The sequence below is a fragment of the Neofelis nebulosa genome, chromosome X (assembly GCF_028018385.1).
Source record: "Neofelis nebulosa isolate mNeoNeb1 chromosome X, mNeoNeb1.pri, whole genome shotgun sequence".
Classification (NCBI taxonomy): domain Eukaryota; kingdom Metazoa; phylum Chordata; class Mammalia; order Carnivora; family Felidae; genus Neofelis; species Neofelis nebulosa.
In genome coordinates, this window is record NC_080800.1 from 15,444,473 (window position 1) to 15,462,148 (window position 17,676).

Consider the following 17,676-nt stretch of genomic DNA (forward strand, 5'->3'; position numbering starts at 1 on the left):
CCTTTGTGCATTTTAAAAGCATTTTGAAAAACCCACATTTTTTAAATGTACAGCCGGGGTTGAAGCTCTCCTGGTGACACCATTGATGGAGCAGGTCCAAAGTACATGGAATTCTCTGCACTTTCCTCAGCACAACTGAACCAGCACAGACCCACCCACAGTGGGTCCCCATAGGAGCAAAGGCCACACAGGGGTCAGAGCCATGTGCTTGACTGATATACAGTGTTCTGATTACTTACCTGAGCCAATCATCCACAAGCAGTTGAACCCGGCAGCAACAAGACACAAGGCTCACTTCACCTCAGGTACCATTTCGATCCTAGCAGGGAAGGAAGCTGAAGTATTGAAGTCGAAACATCCTGGTTAATGAAGGATTACCATTTAGTAATAAACAGTAACGAAGATTATCAAAATCATAGTTAATATGAAAATCATCCTGTACCTAATTTAATCTTTAATTCCAGTAGCACGTAAGAAGCCTTACGAAAACATCTGTTGTCATTATACATAATTTTCCGGTAAAACGTCTGTGTTGATAGAAGGCTGGATAAACCAATGAGAAGTTGTACCTCTACCTCTCCCTTTGCACAGTCAATAGGTGCCTGGGTGACTCGGTTAAGCATCTGACTTCCCCAGCTCAGGTCATGAGTTAGAGCCCCACGTCGGGCTCCCTGCTGTCAGCGTGGGGTTCTCTTCTCTCTCTCTCTCTTTCTCTCTCTGCCCCTGGCCTACATGCACCCTCTCTCTCAAAAATAAATAATATGCACATTTTTTAAAAGGCCAGTCATAAACCCAAGAAAGCAGGGCTACATACACAATTCTTTTATTTTAAGGGTTATTTTGCAGGAAGTGGTAAGAAAATGATTCTGAGGACTTCAACAGGCCTTGGCAAGATGAACAGACGTTGCTTGGAGTAAACCAACTTCCTTTTTAGTACCCTTCTGTCCTCTAGGTGGGGCCCATTCCCTGGCTGTAGGTGTCCCGTGACCTCATACTCTTTGAACCCCTACCTGCTCTCAGAAGACCTCACATCAAGGCACATCAACCAAATTCTATGCCCATGTACATTTTAACAATGCTTTAAACCAAAGAAAGACTCTCTAAATGTGGAATTTCAGGATTCTGCTAGATGAATAGGAGAAATGCAGGGGGTATGAGGGAGCGAGGCAGTTATCGCTATGGACCAGATTGTGTACCCTCAAAATTCTTACGTTGATGCCCTAACCCTCAGGGTGACTGTATCTGGAGATAGGGTCTTTACAAGGTAATCAGGTTAAATGAAGTCATAAGGGTGGGGCCCTAATCCAGTTGGACTGTGGCTTTATAAGAGAAAGATCTCTCTCTCTCTCTCTCTCAAACTCCATCTCCCTCACCCCACCACCATTTGAGGATACAGCAAGAAGGTGGCAGTCTGCAAGCCAGGAAGAGAGCCTAAAGTCACAGGGAACAAGTCATGTGGCCATACATCCTCGATGTTTTTACAGATGTTTACATTGAAGCTAGCCCTGTTGATGTACCGTGTACCCTTAAAAGACCAAGTCTAAAGGACCAAGGGACTCTGATTAGGAACCCCAAGAGGTCCAAACAAAGATATGGGTATTCAGTCTGGTAGGCAACACACTCTGGCAGAGGAACAGCGAGACCGAGAAATCCAGTCCAGAGTGGCAGGTCAGGCTACCCTCCCGAACATCCCTGCATGGTGGGAGTTCCAAACACGCAAGGAGCCACAGAAAGGAAAATTCTGCATCCAAGGTCTTGAGGGGAGAAGGCTGGGTCATAACACACTTGTGAACGTACAGAAGGATTAAGAATCCCGATGTCGGTGCAGGCAGTCTTTAAATGTACTGAGAGGCTTGGATTATGCCCCGGTTCAGATCCACTTCCAGTCTCGGGAAGGTGGCAGGAGGAGGAGTTCAAGCTGAAGATGTGGCTAGGAGGGGCACTGATCCTTGATGCAAAGCTTGGAAAACAGGCGTGGGTACATCCTCGAAATTTAACATCAGAGGCCTTCGCAGTAAGATGAAGGTCCACGAAAGAGCTCCTTGTCCCAAGGGGCTGGACAGAGAGCCCAAAATACAGAATGGCAGGGAGAGGAACACAGAGTAGGATGTGGCCAGGGTGAAGTTCGTGGGGGGCACAAGATGCGGTCAAGAGCTCTGAGGCAAAACTCACAAACACCCCACTGGGCAGGGGCCAGAAAGACCAGAATCGGCTCTGCTGAGGGGCCCACGATATCGCCTCTGCTGACACGGTCCCCAAACAGCCCAAGAACACAAAAGCATTCTCTCCGTGACCGGACATACTTCCAGCCATCTAAAAGGTTTGTGTCATGCCAACACAATAGCTAGACACTGGTGAAACCCCCCAAAACAAACCTCACGGGGCTCCTATGTGGTTTTCTTGTAATGGAATTTTATTAAACAAAAGTAATTCCTGATTGCTGGCCTTGAAGACCCCGAACATAGTTTGGGTTCCTCCCAAAGGTGACTCTGAGGAAGGATTCGAGAGCAAGTAGTTGACTTAGGATGTGATCCCCGGGAACAGGAGAATGCGGAGATGAGGGGGAAGCAGCAACAGCTAATACAGGTGCGTTATCCAGCCAGTTACCACTGGGGGTGACTGAAGTTCAGTCCCGGGGAACTCGGTGTGTGTGTGGGGGGGCACTGGAGAATGCCAGTCTGTCTCGTTACCCCACCCATGGGCAAAGGACCACCGTTCCCTTGCACTCCCGACCTGCCCCCCGAACGAGCAGAGCGGGCTCTCGGGCAGCAAAATGCACAGCCGATAGGGGGCTGCTGGGTACTGAGGTGGTCGGGGGGGGGGGGGGGGGGCAGGGACATTGAGATGAACACCGGGTCTCTCTGGAATGAATGAGGAAGTATGAAATGTTGAAGCCAGGAGAGAAGAGGGTTGTTTCATGCATGCCCTGCCTCAGTCCTTTCTTCAGGTCAGTACCTGGGTGGGTGTGTGTGTGCGTGTGTGTGTGTGCGTGCGTGTGTGTGTGTGTGTGTGTGTGTGTGCGTTTTGGTTTGGCACGCGTTTGAGTGCAGCAGTTTTTCTTCAGGTGTTTGGAATGTCTGAGGAGAGACTAGGTGAAGGAGGTTGGAAGGAGTTTCTTCTTGAAGGTGACAGAAACATTCAAAGAGTACTGGCTTTGTGAGCCACTCTAAGGCAGACTGCACACACCTGCTTCTTCAGCCAGCGCTGGGAGGACCAGCACAGAGAGACGCGTGGGCAGGGATGTTTGTCATCCTGGAAATGGGCAATGGACAAAGGTTCCACATAATCCCCAGCTGTGCTCTAAAGCCTTGCTATTCAAAGTGTGGTCCCCTGAAATCTCCAGCCCCGGAGCTACAGAATCCGCACCTCCAGTTTAACAAGATCCCTGGGAGATAGGCTTGGACAATTGAAAAGCACTGCCGGAGATAGTAGTATTCACCCATGGTTCTCTGTATAGAGTTCATTCTGCGACCGTATCTCCCACCAAAACCAAATGGAAGGTATTTGCTTGATTTCAGCCTATATTCACTCTATCCAGTTTGTGGAATAAACTTCAGATTTGCTGAATGGAGTAAATTAATGCAACTTGGGACAATGAAAGAAACTAGTATCAACCTGCCAACCTGGGTGTAATCACAAAATAAAGTATGCTTCAGTTTTTCAAAACGTTCAATTACTTCTTTCTTCCCTTCCTTCCTTTTTTTTTCTTGGCAAAATTATGAACCAGTGCTTAAGAAGCCGGTACCATTCCAAGTCTATTCAGGTAGGTAAACCTTTGCCTCAACATCTGCAAAACACATTCAACAGTTTCAGGAGTGTTTTTCATTTCAAAATAATTACGTGTGTGTGTGTGTGTGTGTGTGTGTGTGTGTGTGTGTGTGTTGCAGGAAAAGAGAAAGCAGACCAAAATTCTTAAGATATTCTTTAAATGACATTGGATATAGGTAGTTGGTAAAGGAATAAATGAGCATAGAAACAGACTTAGGAAAAAATTAAGGTAGAAATACAACAGATGCCAAAAGTGAATTCAAGTTATGAATAAAAAGCATCAGTATTATATGTGGATACAGACGTGTGAGTATGTCCAAAGGTGACTACTAATCCTAATTGCTTTCAGAGGAGAAAATAATTGACAACTGTGCAAATGATTAGAAATAGCTGCCCCTTGAACAATGCAGGGGTTAGGGGTGTTTGGCCCTACCCCTTCCCCAGCACAGTTGAAAATCTGCATGTAATTTTTGACTCCCCCAAAACTTAACTACTAATAGTCTACTGCTGACCTGAACCTTTACCGATAACATAAACAGTTGATTAACACATATTTTGTATGTATTATATATTGCATTCTTACAATAAGTAAGCTAGGGAAAAAAGTGTTAAGAAAATCATAAGGAAGATCACATTTATAGTACTGTATTAAAGGAAATCTGCATATAAGTGGACCCGTGCCGATCAAAAACCTGCGTTGTCAATGCTCACCTATATATTTAAAGCATTCCTTTAGGTACTGAAGGGAAGCAGAATAGTGATGAGGGAACATAAGGTGGCTGAGGGCAAAACACAAGCTAGCACACCACCCCCCTCCACGTGAGATACGTGTGATATTCCTACCACACTCCTGACTGTCCAAGAACAAAGGAAAGGACAGAAAACAAATGGTTAACTGATAGAGATCACAGTCCTGCAGGACGTGGGTCTCCATCAGTTTACAAACATCTTAGTAAATTATAAGAAAAAGGCAATTTTATCTACAGCCTCATCTCCAGAAACCTGTAGAGGCAGTTTCCTGGAGCCCCAACAGCACCCCTCCTCCATGGTGATGTGGGGAACAAAGGCAGGAAGGAAATGGCAGGTAAAATTAAATTTCCTTATAACCTGCAGCCCATTGACAGATACTTGAGGCAGGCAGACTAAAACATTTGTCCAGGAACCCCCTACTGTCTTAATGTTAATGCTTTGCTAGAGGGAAAAACCACCTCGACTAGGCCTCCAGTATCCTGTGAGTCTTCTTTAGCATATGAAAATCTCTTTGGAAACTCTTGACTTTACCTTACCCCCCCCCCACCCCGCCCCAACCCCAAGTATATAATCAGTCTCTCTTCAGGGTCCCGGGGCAGCTCTTCATGCCCATGGGTCCTGTCCCCGTGCTTTAATAAAATCACCTTTTTGCACCAAAGACGTCTTCAACAATTATTTCTTGGCCGTCAGCTCCAAACCCCACGAACCCCCCACCATCACCCCAAAGCCTCATCAACAGGACACCCAAAATATGCCTGTTAGGCATAAGGATTATGTTGAGGCTGATTATTTTTAAGAAACCACAGACACAGGAGGAGCTCTGAAAACCCAGTAGAAGTTACCCTTTTATAAGACACATTTACATTTATAAGGGCAATATCAATTTCTAAGGTGTCTCCCTTCGTGTACCAGGAGGATACCCCAATCTCTAGAAGCTCTTATTGAGAAGAAAAGCTAGCAAAAAGAAGATAAAAGGGGCCAGCCATTTGTCCGAGGCTGGATACGCCCCTTGCACACTTTTGGCTTCTGTAATCTTGCTTGCCTCCTGTCCAACTGCCCCTCCCTTTTTTCTTTGGTCTCTCAACCCCCTACCATCCCAGCCATAAAAGGAGGCCAATGCCAAGGTTCGGGGCTCAGCCTTTGGAGGTGACTCCGCTGGGCCAGCACTGATGTGAAATAAACTGTGTTTTCTGATTTGCTTAGTACTTGTCGCTTGTCTCTTCCTGGGCGCCAGGTATTTGCTGTAACATTATCAATGCAGAAGGTAAGGACTTAGGTCTGCATAACAACCTTACCCTCCTCTATTGTGGTTTTCCTGGTAGCGTCCCATGACTGGCTTCCCACCATCCCAACATCTTCCTTTGTCATTCACTGGAGATGGTATTTAAGGGGCATCTTGCACAATTTGGGGGAGTCGCTCAGTTTTCCTGGGTCTTCCCCATGCATGTGGGAGGTATACATGTTATTAGATTCACTTTTCTTCTGTTTATCTGTCTTTTATTCTGGTGGGGGGGGGGGTTCTCAGCCAAGAACTTGAAAGGTAAATGGGAAAGTATTTTCCTCCCCTACAGTATTTACTGGGTAGTAATGCATACACGTGTTCATCAAAAGATATGTCCAAGGGTGTTCCCTACAGCACTGTTTATTAAAGCAAAAAAACCGTAAACAAGCCAATGGCCCAACGACAGCAGAAAGGATAAACTACCACAGTCCTATAATAGAATACGGCAACCAGGACTGCACACACAGTAAAAATGAATATCACAAACAGTACCGAGTGGAAGAAGTCAGAAGTCCTGTGTGGAACCATATATACAAAATTCAAGAACAGGCAAAATGAAGCTCTGACATGTGACTCAGACTAGGAGTTACTCCGGGGAGGCAGTGACCAGAAGGAGGCACGAAGGGGGCTTGCGGTTGCTGCCCGTGTTCTGATTCTTCATATGGCGGCTGGTAACAGGTGTGTGCGGTTTGTGAAAAGTCACTGAGCCGTCCATTTATGATATGTATAACATGTACTTCGATAAACAGTTTAACTTAAAAAATACAGGTATATACATTTAGCCCACTTCCACAGATGAGTCAAATATCCCTGAAATGCCACCAGACACACTTGCCTACTTTCACTACAGATGGATGCTGATGAGCCCAAGAAAATGACTAACATTGATGCACAGGTGATAAACCTCACAAGAGGGAACAGTGGTACACAGCTCTGGACTCCTGTGTGAACAATGAATACAATGAGCACTTGATTCAACGAAAAGATATAAATCCTACTGGGTCAAGGGTAATGGTTTCTCCAAATACCCTAAAACATGTGATGCATTCGATCAAAAAGTTAATCATCTGTATAACAAAACCACTAGCTGAGTTCATTTGTACTGATTTTTCCTGGAAGCTTTAGTACCATATAGAATCCACTACAAAAGTTTACCAAAAACCCACAGCTAACCTCCAAATAATACCTGAAAGGGAAGACTTTTAGCATACATCCTCCCAATCTTTCTCTCCCTCTTTTGACGTATTCCATTCATATACAGAGGGTTTGCGTGTTTCCGTAGTGCGGGTGGTTATCACGTTCGCCTAACATAAACAGTCAGAGGGTTTAGGAAATTCACATGTCTAAATCCCAAGGGAAACATGTTACTATTTTTAAATATCTGAGAACCAGCCTTATAGTTAGGAGGGCCAGGAAAGTCCCCCACTGAAAAATGTGACACTTTTGACTCCTGGAATTCTAGCACTGTTTGTTTTCTTGGTAAAATGCAATTCCCCTTCATCTGGAATCTCTAATAACTGGGATCCTAACACATAAATATGCATCTGTTTGTCAAATCACCATCCTTACCAGAAGCTTCTAGGATTAGTCCCAGAAAGAGATGGTCACTCATTTTAGAAAAAGAACATTTAGCGTCTTCCATGTACTGAAAACTTTGTCAGGCAATTTACATGTATCATTCATTCATCAAATATTTATTGAATACCTATTACATACCAAATACTATTCTAGGCACTAGGGATAGTGTGGGTCCTGCTCACATTCTAGCTGAAGGAGAGAAGGAGATGAAGAGGGGAACAATAAATATACAAATAAACAAGAAAACCAATATAATGGTAAAGCGCGGTGTTGAGACTTAAAATGAGAACGATACAGACGGTGATTCGTTGGCTATTTTCGATCAACTGATCAGAGGTGATATTTAAACTGACATGTAAATGATGAGAAATCAGCCATAAAAAGATGGGGGAAGAGACAAAGAGGACATTCCAGGGAGAACAGTTAGTACTAAGACCAAAGGGAGCTTGTCGTGCTGGAAGAATGAAAAGGAGGATGGTCAACGGGGAGAGGTGAGCAGCAGGGGACTGGCATCCAATTAATGCTTCTAAAAAGATGCTCCAGCCGCTGTATGGAGAACGGATTAAGGAGGCCATTGCAGTCGTCCGAGAAAGAGGTGGTAGCAAACCGACACAGGTGGAGGAGTGAAGACGGGAGTGGGAGCACCTGGACATACTCGGGGAGCCAAACTGACAAGACTTGCTGACGGGGTGGCTGCAGGGCAGGAGACTCAGAGGCCCGGGGCTTGGACAACTGGGTGGGTGGTGGTGCCACACGCAGAGATGGGGCTCGCGGGGAGAGGATCAGGTTTGGGGTAGCAGAGGCAAGGAATCAGATGTCGCTCTGCAAACACCGAGTGTGGGACGCCTATTAGACATCCATGTGGATTAGCAAGTCTTTTGTCTCCAGATTTTTCATTTTGATATTTAAAAAGCACACAACGTTTAAGAGCCTGATTTTTTCTGTGCCTTCTTCCCCGTTTTATTTTTCTACAGCTCCCATTTCTGAGCCTTTTAATGTTTCAAGTTTCCCCCCAAACTTTCAACATTCTTAGAATTGGTCAATTTATCAACATCGTTTCCGGGTAGTTCTCGATGATATTTGTGAGCCAGTGTAAAGATCTCAAAGATATTTTTTGAGACCATGAGATGGACTCTACATTTTAATCTCACAGAGGTAGTGCAGTATGAATGCCATGCTAAGGAGGCTGGAGTTTACTTTTTATAAAGCAGTGTAAATGAATGAGTTCTGGAATCTACTAATGTATGGCATGGTGACTCCAGATAACAATACTGTATTGTATACTTGAAGTTTGCTAAAAGGGTAGATCCTAACTGTTCACACACACACACACACACACACACCCCAAAACAAAGGTAACTGTGTGAGGGGGTACATGTTAGTTAGCTTGAGTGTGGTGATGACTTCACAATGTATTCCTATAACAAAACAGCTAACTAGGGGCTCCTGGGTGGCTCATTCCTATAAGCGTCCAACTCTTGATTTTGGCTCTGGTCATGAATCCAGGGCCACGGGATTGAGCCCTGTGTTGGGCTCAGCACAGAGCGTGGAGCCTGCTTGGTATATATTCTCTCTCTCTCTCTCTCTCTCCCTCTGCTCCTCTTCCCTGCTCACCCACTCTCTCTCTCTCTCTCTCAAAAAAAAAAAAAAACAACAGCAAATTGTACACCTTAAATATATACAAGTCCTATTTGTCAATTATACTTCAATAAAGTTGGGAAAGGGGCAGAGTAGATACAAAGTTTTTAAAAGAATGGACTAGTAAGTCTTCAGTGGTAGGAAAGGTCACGGCGGCAGGTACTAGCATCTAGATGAAATGTAAAGCCACGAGACTGGTGGGGTCATCTCCGGAGAGTCTGTAAGGAGAAGAAAAGGAGTCCCAGGGCCCTGGGGGGACACCAAACTTTGTAGGCTGTGCAGAGAAGGACGAGTCAGAAATGAAGACTTAGAATGAGTTACGAGCAAGAGTAGGAAAAGTGCAGTACAAGAGAGTGTACAACGGAAGCCACAAGGAGAAAAGCGTTCACAGAAGGAAAGAGTGACTGTGCCCAAAGCTGCTGCACAATAAGTCAGAAACGTGACAGCTGCTGTTGGGCAAGTGCTGTGTTTGGCAGTGTGGAGTTCATTGAGAACTGACCAGAGCCTCAGGACAGGACCCGGATTGGACAGGGGAAGAATGTGGGGTGATGAGGAATGTGGGGTAATTAAGTATGTGTGATCTTTTAAGAGGTTTCTCTCAGAAGAGGTGACTAGTAACATGGGGGCGACAGGAGGGGGATGTGGAACCAGTGGAGGAGATATTATGTCTTAGAGCATGATTGTAAGCTAATGGAAATGATCCAGAAGAGAGAGAGGGGTGCACTGAAGCAGGGAAGAAAGAGGAAACAGAATTAGGAATTACATTCTTCACAACACGAGAACAAAAATCATTAAGTACAGTAATGAATTACAAACCACGGAAAAAATAGGAACTCATGAGTCCATACTGATGTGGAGAACAAAGGCAAAAGAAAAACATTAAATTTCCTTGCAGCTTACAGCCCACTGACAAGTCCTTGTGACAGGCAGAGTGACCTCCCTCTAAGAAGGCAACTGCCTCGATGCTGATACTTTGCTAAGGGCAAAAGGCAATCTTAGCTTAATGTCATCCGGGCCTCTGTGATTCTGTAAGTCTCCTTTAACGTATAAAAATTCCTTTGGAAACTTCCTTTATCTCCACCCCCCAAATATATGTTAGCAATCCTCCTCCAAACATATGATCCACTGATATACATCTGAAGGGTCTCATGACTAAGGTTTTATTAGACAGAAGTAAATGACCCTTTCCTAACAATACTAGCCCCCTCAAGGTCCTGGAAACCTTGCTTCTAAAATTATTTAGAGACTTAGGCTCTCCCTAAGCCCCTCTCAACCCGAAGGTATATAATCAGTCACCCCTCACAACCCCAGGGCAGCTCTTTCTGCCCACGGGTCCTGTCCCTGTGCTTTAATAAAACCATCTTTTTGCACCGAAGACATCTGAAGAATTCTTTCTTGGCTGTCGGCTCCAAACCCCGACATTTCCACATCACGTACCGATAATAAAGACAGGAATGAATAAATATATAAGGAGGAAGGGTTCTTGGCGAAGGCCAACTGGTAAATGTGGAGGGAATATCAGAGTTGGAAAATCATTATCTTCAACCGTCATATTAAAGATTGAATCAGGCAAAAATCACCACTGACTGCGAAATCTAGAGAGAGATACTGATGAGAAGGAGCAGTCTATCTGTGTCTCCCCCAGAATACACATTAGCAAGGAAGAGACCGGAAACCACACAGTGGAGAAATGAGATAACACCTTGACCAGGTGACCAAAATTAACATCACCAATGAGGAAGAGAGAAACATCCAGACATGTGGGCCTCCAGATGTGATACCCTGAGAACACATCATCATCTCTGCAGTATTGTGGCCCAAAATGTATAATCTGTATCTAATTACAAGAAACATCAAACAAGCCCAAAATGATGAATATTCTCTTTAAAAGAGAGGGAGATGGTCTGTATTCATCCTAAATGCTGAAGACGAGAAGCATTTGCGACACCAAAACGTGCCTCTTTGGCATAAGGATTATTTTAAACTGATTATTTCTAAGAAGAGCAGACTACTGGTTAGAAGTTACCCTTTTGGAAGAGCCATTTACATGCATAAGGGAAATCTCCGTCTGTAAGGGTGTCTTCCTCTCCATACCAGGGATGACTCTAAATCTCTAGAAACCTTTATCAAGAGAGAAGCCAGGACTTAAATCTGCATCACAACCTTACCGTTTACAGTGCTTAGTGTTTACAGCCAGGTAACCTCCCACAACTGTCCCCCCCCCCCCGCCCCCCACACATACCTTCTCTTGTCTTTAGCCAGAGATGACATTTAAGGTGGTGGTTTGGGCCATTTCGGGGAGTTACTCAGTTGTCCTAGGTCTGTCCCATGTATACAGGAGGTACACGTTATTAAATTTCTTTTTCTCTTGTTAATGTCTTTTTTTTTAATTTTTTTTAGGTTTATTTTTGAGAGAGACTGAGCGTGAGCAGGGGAGGGGCAGAGAGAGGGAGACACAGAATCTGAAGCAGGCTCCAGGCTCCGAGCTGTCAGCACAGAGCCCGACGCAGAGCTCGAACCCATGAACCCTGAGATCGTGAGCTGAGCCGAAGTCAGACACTCAACGGACTGAGCCACCCAGGCGCCCCATTAATCTGTCTTTTATCACAAGGGGAACATTACTTTTCCTTCCCCACACTGCCAATATCATAAAAGACAAAGAAAGGATGTGGAAATGTTCCAGACTAAAGGAGGCTAAGAGACCTGACAACTAAATGCCAACAATCCTAGAGCAAATCATGGGCTGGAAGGAAAAAATGCCGTAAAGGATGCTATCAGGTCTATTGTCGAACTTGGACTACAAATAGCAGATTAGGTAAAACAAACAAACACAAACAGCAGATTAGGTAACAGCATAACATCAATGTTAAATTTACTGAAGTTGACAACAGTACTGTGGTTATGTAATAGAATATCCTAGGAAATCCACACTGAAGTGCTTAGGAGTAAAGGCCACGATGCATGGAACCCCCTCAAATGGTTCAGACAAGTGAGGTACACGTGCAAAAGTGCAGATGACAAAGCAAATGGGGTAAAGCGTTAGCAATAGAGGAATCTGGACAAAGGTTATATGGGCGTTCTCTGTACTATTTTTATTTTTGCAACTTATTTATGAAGTTTGAAATGATTGCCAAATAAAAAGCTTTTATTTATTTACTTTTTTAAGTAGGCTCCCCACCTAACGTAGGGCTTGAACCCACGACCCAAGATTTAAGAGTCGCATGTTCTACCAAACTGAGCCAGCCAGGCGCCCCTCCAAATAAAAAGCTTTTAAAAAGGAAGGGGGAAAAAAGAATATGTTCTTGAGAAGGCAAGGAGGATAAGAGGTCCAGAACCCAGAAAAGCAGCCGATCTTTGACACACTGGGAACGTTTCATCCCCTTTCACAGCACAGTGGGGAGTGATGAGGGATCGTAAGGCAAGCAAACACCCCTGCCCCCAGGTGGGATACGTGTGCTAGTCCTCAGGCACTCCTGACTGCCCAAGAACAAAGGAAAGGACAGAAAACAAATGGTTAACTGAGAGAGATCTCAGTCACGCAGGACACGAGTCTCCATCAGTTTACAAATATCTTAGTAAATTACAAGAAAAAGGCAGTCTTGTCAAGAGCCTCATCTCCAACCTTATAGACTCAGTTTCCTGGAGCTCCAACATCACCCTCCCCTCCATAGTGAAGTGGGGAACAAAGGCAAGAAGGGAATGGCAGGTAAAATTAAATTGCCCTGTAACCTGCAGCCCAGTGACAAATACTTGAGGCAAATAGAGTATAACATTTCCCCAGGAACCCCCTACTGTCATTATGTTGATGCCCCACTAAAGGAAAAACAGCTTTAGCTTGACAATAGCCAGGAGCCACGGGTATTCTGGGAGTCTTCTTTAGCGTAAGAAAATCCCTTTGGAAACTTAACTCTTGTCTTTACCTCCCCCAACTCCACAGAACGTCACCAGACACTCTTCACAACCCCAGGGCAGCTCTTCTGCCCGCAGGCCCTGTCCCCGTTTTTTAATATAATCACCCTTTTTGCACCGAACACATCTCAAGAATTCTTTCTTGCCTGTCAGCTCCGAACCCCCCCTCACTCCAAAACCCGATCACTCCAAATACCGAGTATTTAGTGTCTGCACAAACGGGGGCATGTTGGGAATTTGGGTGGTGAGAATCTAAGGCTTTGGGGGCTCCCATCTAAACAGCCAGAATCAGCAGCCGATGTAGAAGGGCAGAAAAAATAAAAGAAGGTGTCAAACAGCTGTTTTGGAGAAGAGAAAAGGAAAGCTCTACACAAGCAAGGTAGGCTTGCTAGGCAATGCGAGAGTCCACTTGAAGTTTCTCAAGGTCAAGACCTGCACCTAGATATCAGTATTTACTCTGAAAACTCCCTGAGTGATTTGAATGGGCAGCCAACTAAGGCAGGGTTTCTCAAGCTCAATACTATGGATTTTTGGGCCACATAATCCTTTGTTGGGGAGTAAGCGGGGAGGGGCTCCTGTGCATTACAGGATGTTTAGCAGCAGCGTCCCTGGCCTCTACCCACCAGATGTCAGTAGCACCCCCACCTCTGCCAGTCATGACAACCAAAAACGTCTCCAGACGACAACCAAAAATATCTCCAGACACTGCCAAATGTCCCCGGGGGGGAGGGGGGGGGGGGGAAATCGGCCCTGGTTGAGAACCACTCTGTAAGGGAATAAAGGCCATAAACACTCCATGTTTATAAAGCTTAGGAATTGTGTAAGCTCCTTGTTACCATGAGCACTATGGGTAAGAACACAGGCTCTGAAATCAGATGGTCTGCGTTCAAACCTCAGATCCACACGACCTACCTTTCGTATGACTTTAGATAAGTTACTTAACTGCTCTGTGCCTCAGTTTCCTCATCTGTAAAATAATAATAGTACCTGCCTCAGGAAGTTGGAAGGATTGAGTGAATATATGTAAAGCAGTAAGACCAGTGCCTGCTCATTAAATATTAGCCACCAGCTACCATTATTATCACAGAATCAGAAATGTAATAGATACCAGATGTCTTGTTGATTAATGAACTGCTTACATTAAGATATACTCCACCCTTAACCAACAGAAATTTCCACAGTAAAACAGAACAGAAAGGCAGAATACATTGAATCTTTTATTTATTTTTTTAAATTTACATCCAAGTTCGTTAGCATATAGTGCAATAATGATTTCAGGAGTAGAATCCAGTGACTCATCCCGTACATATAACGCCCAGTGCTCATCCCAACAAGTGTCCTCCTTAATGCCCCTTCCCATTTAGCCCATGCCCCCACCCTCAACCCCCCAGAAACCCTCAGTTTGTTCTGCATATTTAAGAGTCTCTTATGTTTTGTCCCCCTCCCTGTCTTTATATTATTTTTGCTTCCCTTCCTTTAGGTTCATCTGTTTTCTATCTTAAACTCCACATATGAGTGAAGTCATATGATGTTTGTCTTTCTCTAATTTTGCTTAGCATAACAGAGTACATTGAATTTCTCTTAGGATTAGTGTCCTGATTCCTTCTAGATTCTAGGCACACTCATTCATCCATTTGACAAATATTTAGGGAGCACCTACTGTGTCCCACTGTTGTAGGTCCTGCGAATACAACAGTGAGCAAGATACACAAAGTCCTGGCTCTCTCTTGGAACTTATATTCTAGCCGGGAAAAGAAGACATGGAATCAGTACACAAGTAATTAAATGATATAATTGCAGATAATAGTTGTTACAAAGAAAACGAACAAAAGCGGGATGAGGGGATGGGCATTCACAGTGGTTAGTAGGGAATGTTGTTTTGGAATGCCGAAACAAGGCAATAAGTTATGTGAGTGTCTGATGAAATGGTGCCCTAGGCAGGCAGCGCAGCAAATGCAAAGGCTGGAAGGCAGGCACATGTCTGGGCTGGTGTATTTGGGGAAGTGTGCAAATAGGGGGGGTAGCGACCAGACAGGGTCTCAAAGGCTACAGTAGAGAGGAACCAGGGTCTTATTTTCAGTGTGGTAGAGGTTTTATCAGAGGGTTCTGAGCAGTGGGTTTACAAGACTGCATGCACAGGCTATTCTATGGGGTCAAGGGTGGATGCTGGTTTAGAGGCTACACACTAATTCAAGAGAGAAACGTGGGCAGCTAAGATTATCTCAGGGTATTATAATTGAAGTCACTTTGCATCATAGCAGGATCTGATATAAAATGAATCTGTCCGGAACACAGTTCAGCAGTTTGGGGGGCTTAGGAACTAAATGAACAGCTTTATGAAAGAGTGGTTGAATCCATTTACAGGGTAATGATCATCATTTTTAATGAAATAGAACAGATGGAAGAACACTGAAAATATAAGAACACATTGTACAAAGGAAAAACGCATAATGCTTTGTGAGATCCTATTTCAATCATATATGCGTATGTTCACACTAGGCTGAGATATAAAATATACTTCTCACTATGGATAACAGGCAGAAACGTTCGAAAAACACTACAAAAAGCTATCTTATTTATACATAAATAGGTTATAAGCTGTCCCTTTATTTTTTCCCTTTCTTGCTGTGCCTGGCATCCCCCCAAACGAGGACATCATGAAAAGGTCCAAAGGTAGTATCTTCGTAGTCTAAATAAAACGATTGACTTATGCTACACTATCTTCTCTTCCAGGGAGATCAAAATATGACCCTCCAAAGCTGGGAAGAGTGACTCACCTCTAAACTGTTAGGCTTTTTCAATGGAAAAAAAAAAAAAAAGAATCTAAGCAGAACAAGAAATTTTAAAATTAAGCTTTAGACGTTTAGAAGCTAAAAATGGAAAGAAACCTCCTGAAGGTGGTAAGAATAACTACCAGAACTCTACAGCGAGCACAATACCCAGTAGTAAAGTATTAGAACCATCCCCCCCCCCCAAATCAGATACTCCTTAATGGTGCCCTAGAGGGAAGCTTGGCCACTAAGGTAAGCAAATAAAATGAGGGAAAATATTCGGGGTTGGGGCGGGAATCCCTATATTATTTCATTTCCAGACAGTTTGACTATCTAACCTTCAAAATCCAAGAAAACTGCCTGGAAAAACTTTGAACTAATAAAAGTTCAGTAACATGGCTTGAATATGATAGACCTCCAAAAAAATTAAACAGCCCTTCCCTATAAGAGTATAGTGATTATAAAATAAAATGGGAATAAATGATACAATTTCTAAAAGCAATAAAAATTACACACACAACACAATCTAGGAATTCACCTAACAAGAATGTGCAAGACCTACAGTGTGGTATAGGCACAAGGATAGACATACACATCAACAGAACAGAACAGAGTTCAAAAATAAACCCGCACATGTACAGCCTATTAGTTTTTGTCAAAGGGGCCAAGGGGACACAAGGGGTGGGGGGAAGTACAGTCTTTTCAACAAACGGTGGGAGGGCGGTGCGCCTGGGTGGCTCAGTAGGTTAAGCGTCTGACAGTTGGTTTCGGGCTCAGGTCACGCTCTCAGGGCTTGTGAGTTTAGCTCTCCCAACCCCGTCAAGCCCCTCCCCACTCCACGCATAGGGCTCCATGCTGCCAGTGCAGAGCCTGCTTGGGATTCTCTCTCTCTCTCCCTCTCTCTGCCCCTCTCCCACTTTCTCTTCAAAATAAAGGTAAATAAACTTTTTTAAGAAAAACATTAAAAGGGGTATCTGGGTGGCTCAGTCGGTTAAGCGTCCGACTTCGGCTCAGGTCATGATCTCACGGTTCGTGGGTTCGAGCCCCACATCGGGCTCTGTGCTGAGCCTGGAGCCTGCTTCAGATTCTGTGTCTCCCTCTCTCTCTGCCCCTCCCCTGCTCGCTCTGTCTCTCTCTCTCTCTCTCCAAAAATAAACATTAAAAAAATAAATAAAATAAATTAAAAAATAAAAAAAAAACATTAAAAAAAAAAACCCCAAATGGTATTGGAACAACTGGATATCTATACGGACAAAAGTGAACCTTGACCCATACAAAAATTAACCGAAACGAAGTCATATATCTACGTATCAATGATAAAGCTAAAATGTCTAGAAGAAAGCACGGTAGAAAAACCTTGGTAAACATGAGGTAGACAAAGATTTCCCAGACAGGTTCCTAAAACTGCTATCTAATATGAAGGGAAAAAGCCTGGTAAGTTAGACTTTTATCAAAATTTAAAACTTCTCCTCTTCAAAAAATATATATCATTAATTGCATGCATGTGATAAACAAGTCAAAATAAAATCGTCAAAGTCATAGAAACGAATAGTAGTAGAATGGTGGTTGCCGGGGGTGGGGGAGGGGGAAATAGGGAGTTACTGTTCAATGGGCATAAGGCTTCGGTTGTACATGATGAATAAGTTCTAGAGATCTGCGGTACAACAGAGTGCTGATAGTTAACAGTACTATATCGCACACTTAAAAATTGAAGACAGTAGATCTCAAGTTAGGTGTTCTCAAACCAAAATAAAAAGAAAGCAAATGAAAAGGCAAGCCACAGACTAAAAGAAAATATTTGCAATACAGATTATCTGACTTGCATCCAGATATGTGGTTCATTAAGACAAACGACACAATTTAGAAAAAGACATTTCATAAAAGAAGATACACAAACGACCAAAAAGCACACGAGGACTAGTCATCAGAGAGGTGCAAACTAAAACCACAAAGAGCTGCCACCACAAACCCCGTGAAATG

At 43.9% G+C, this 17,676-nt stretch overlaps 1 protein-coding gene across 3 annotated transcripts in view; it reads right to left on the minus strand.

Annotated features, from left to right (window-relative positions):
* The window catches only part of ADGRG2 (adhesion G protein-coupled receptor G2), a 123,849-nt gene that overhangs the window by 102,667 nt on the left and 3,506 nt on the right, over positions 1–17,676 (minus strand). Inside the window, exon 1 of one of the 3 annotated variants that reach the window (XM_058713995.1) lies at positions 240–327. The exons of 1 other annotated variant lie outside the window; for it this stretch is intronic. In XM_058713995.1, the coding sequence (XP_058569978.1) occupies positions 240–252 (13 nt within the window). In that variant the 5' untranslated portion in view covers positions 253–327. Of the gene's footprint in view, positions 1–239; positions 328–17,676 lie in introns of those variants that run through there. One more of the 3 variants, XM_058713996.1, reaches the window with a different exon arrangement.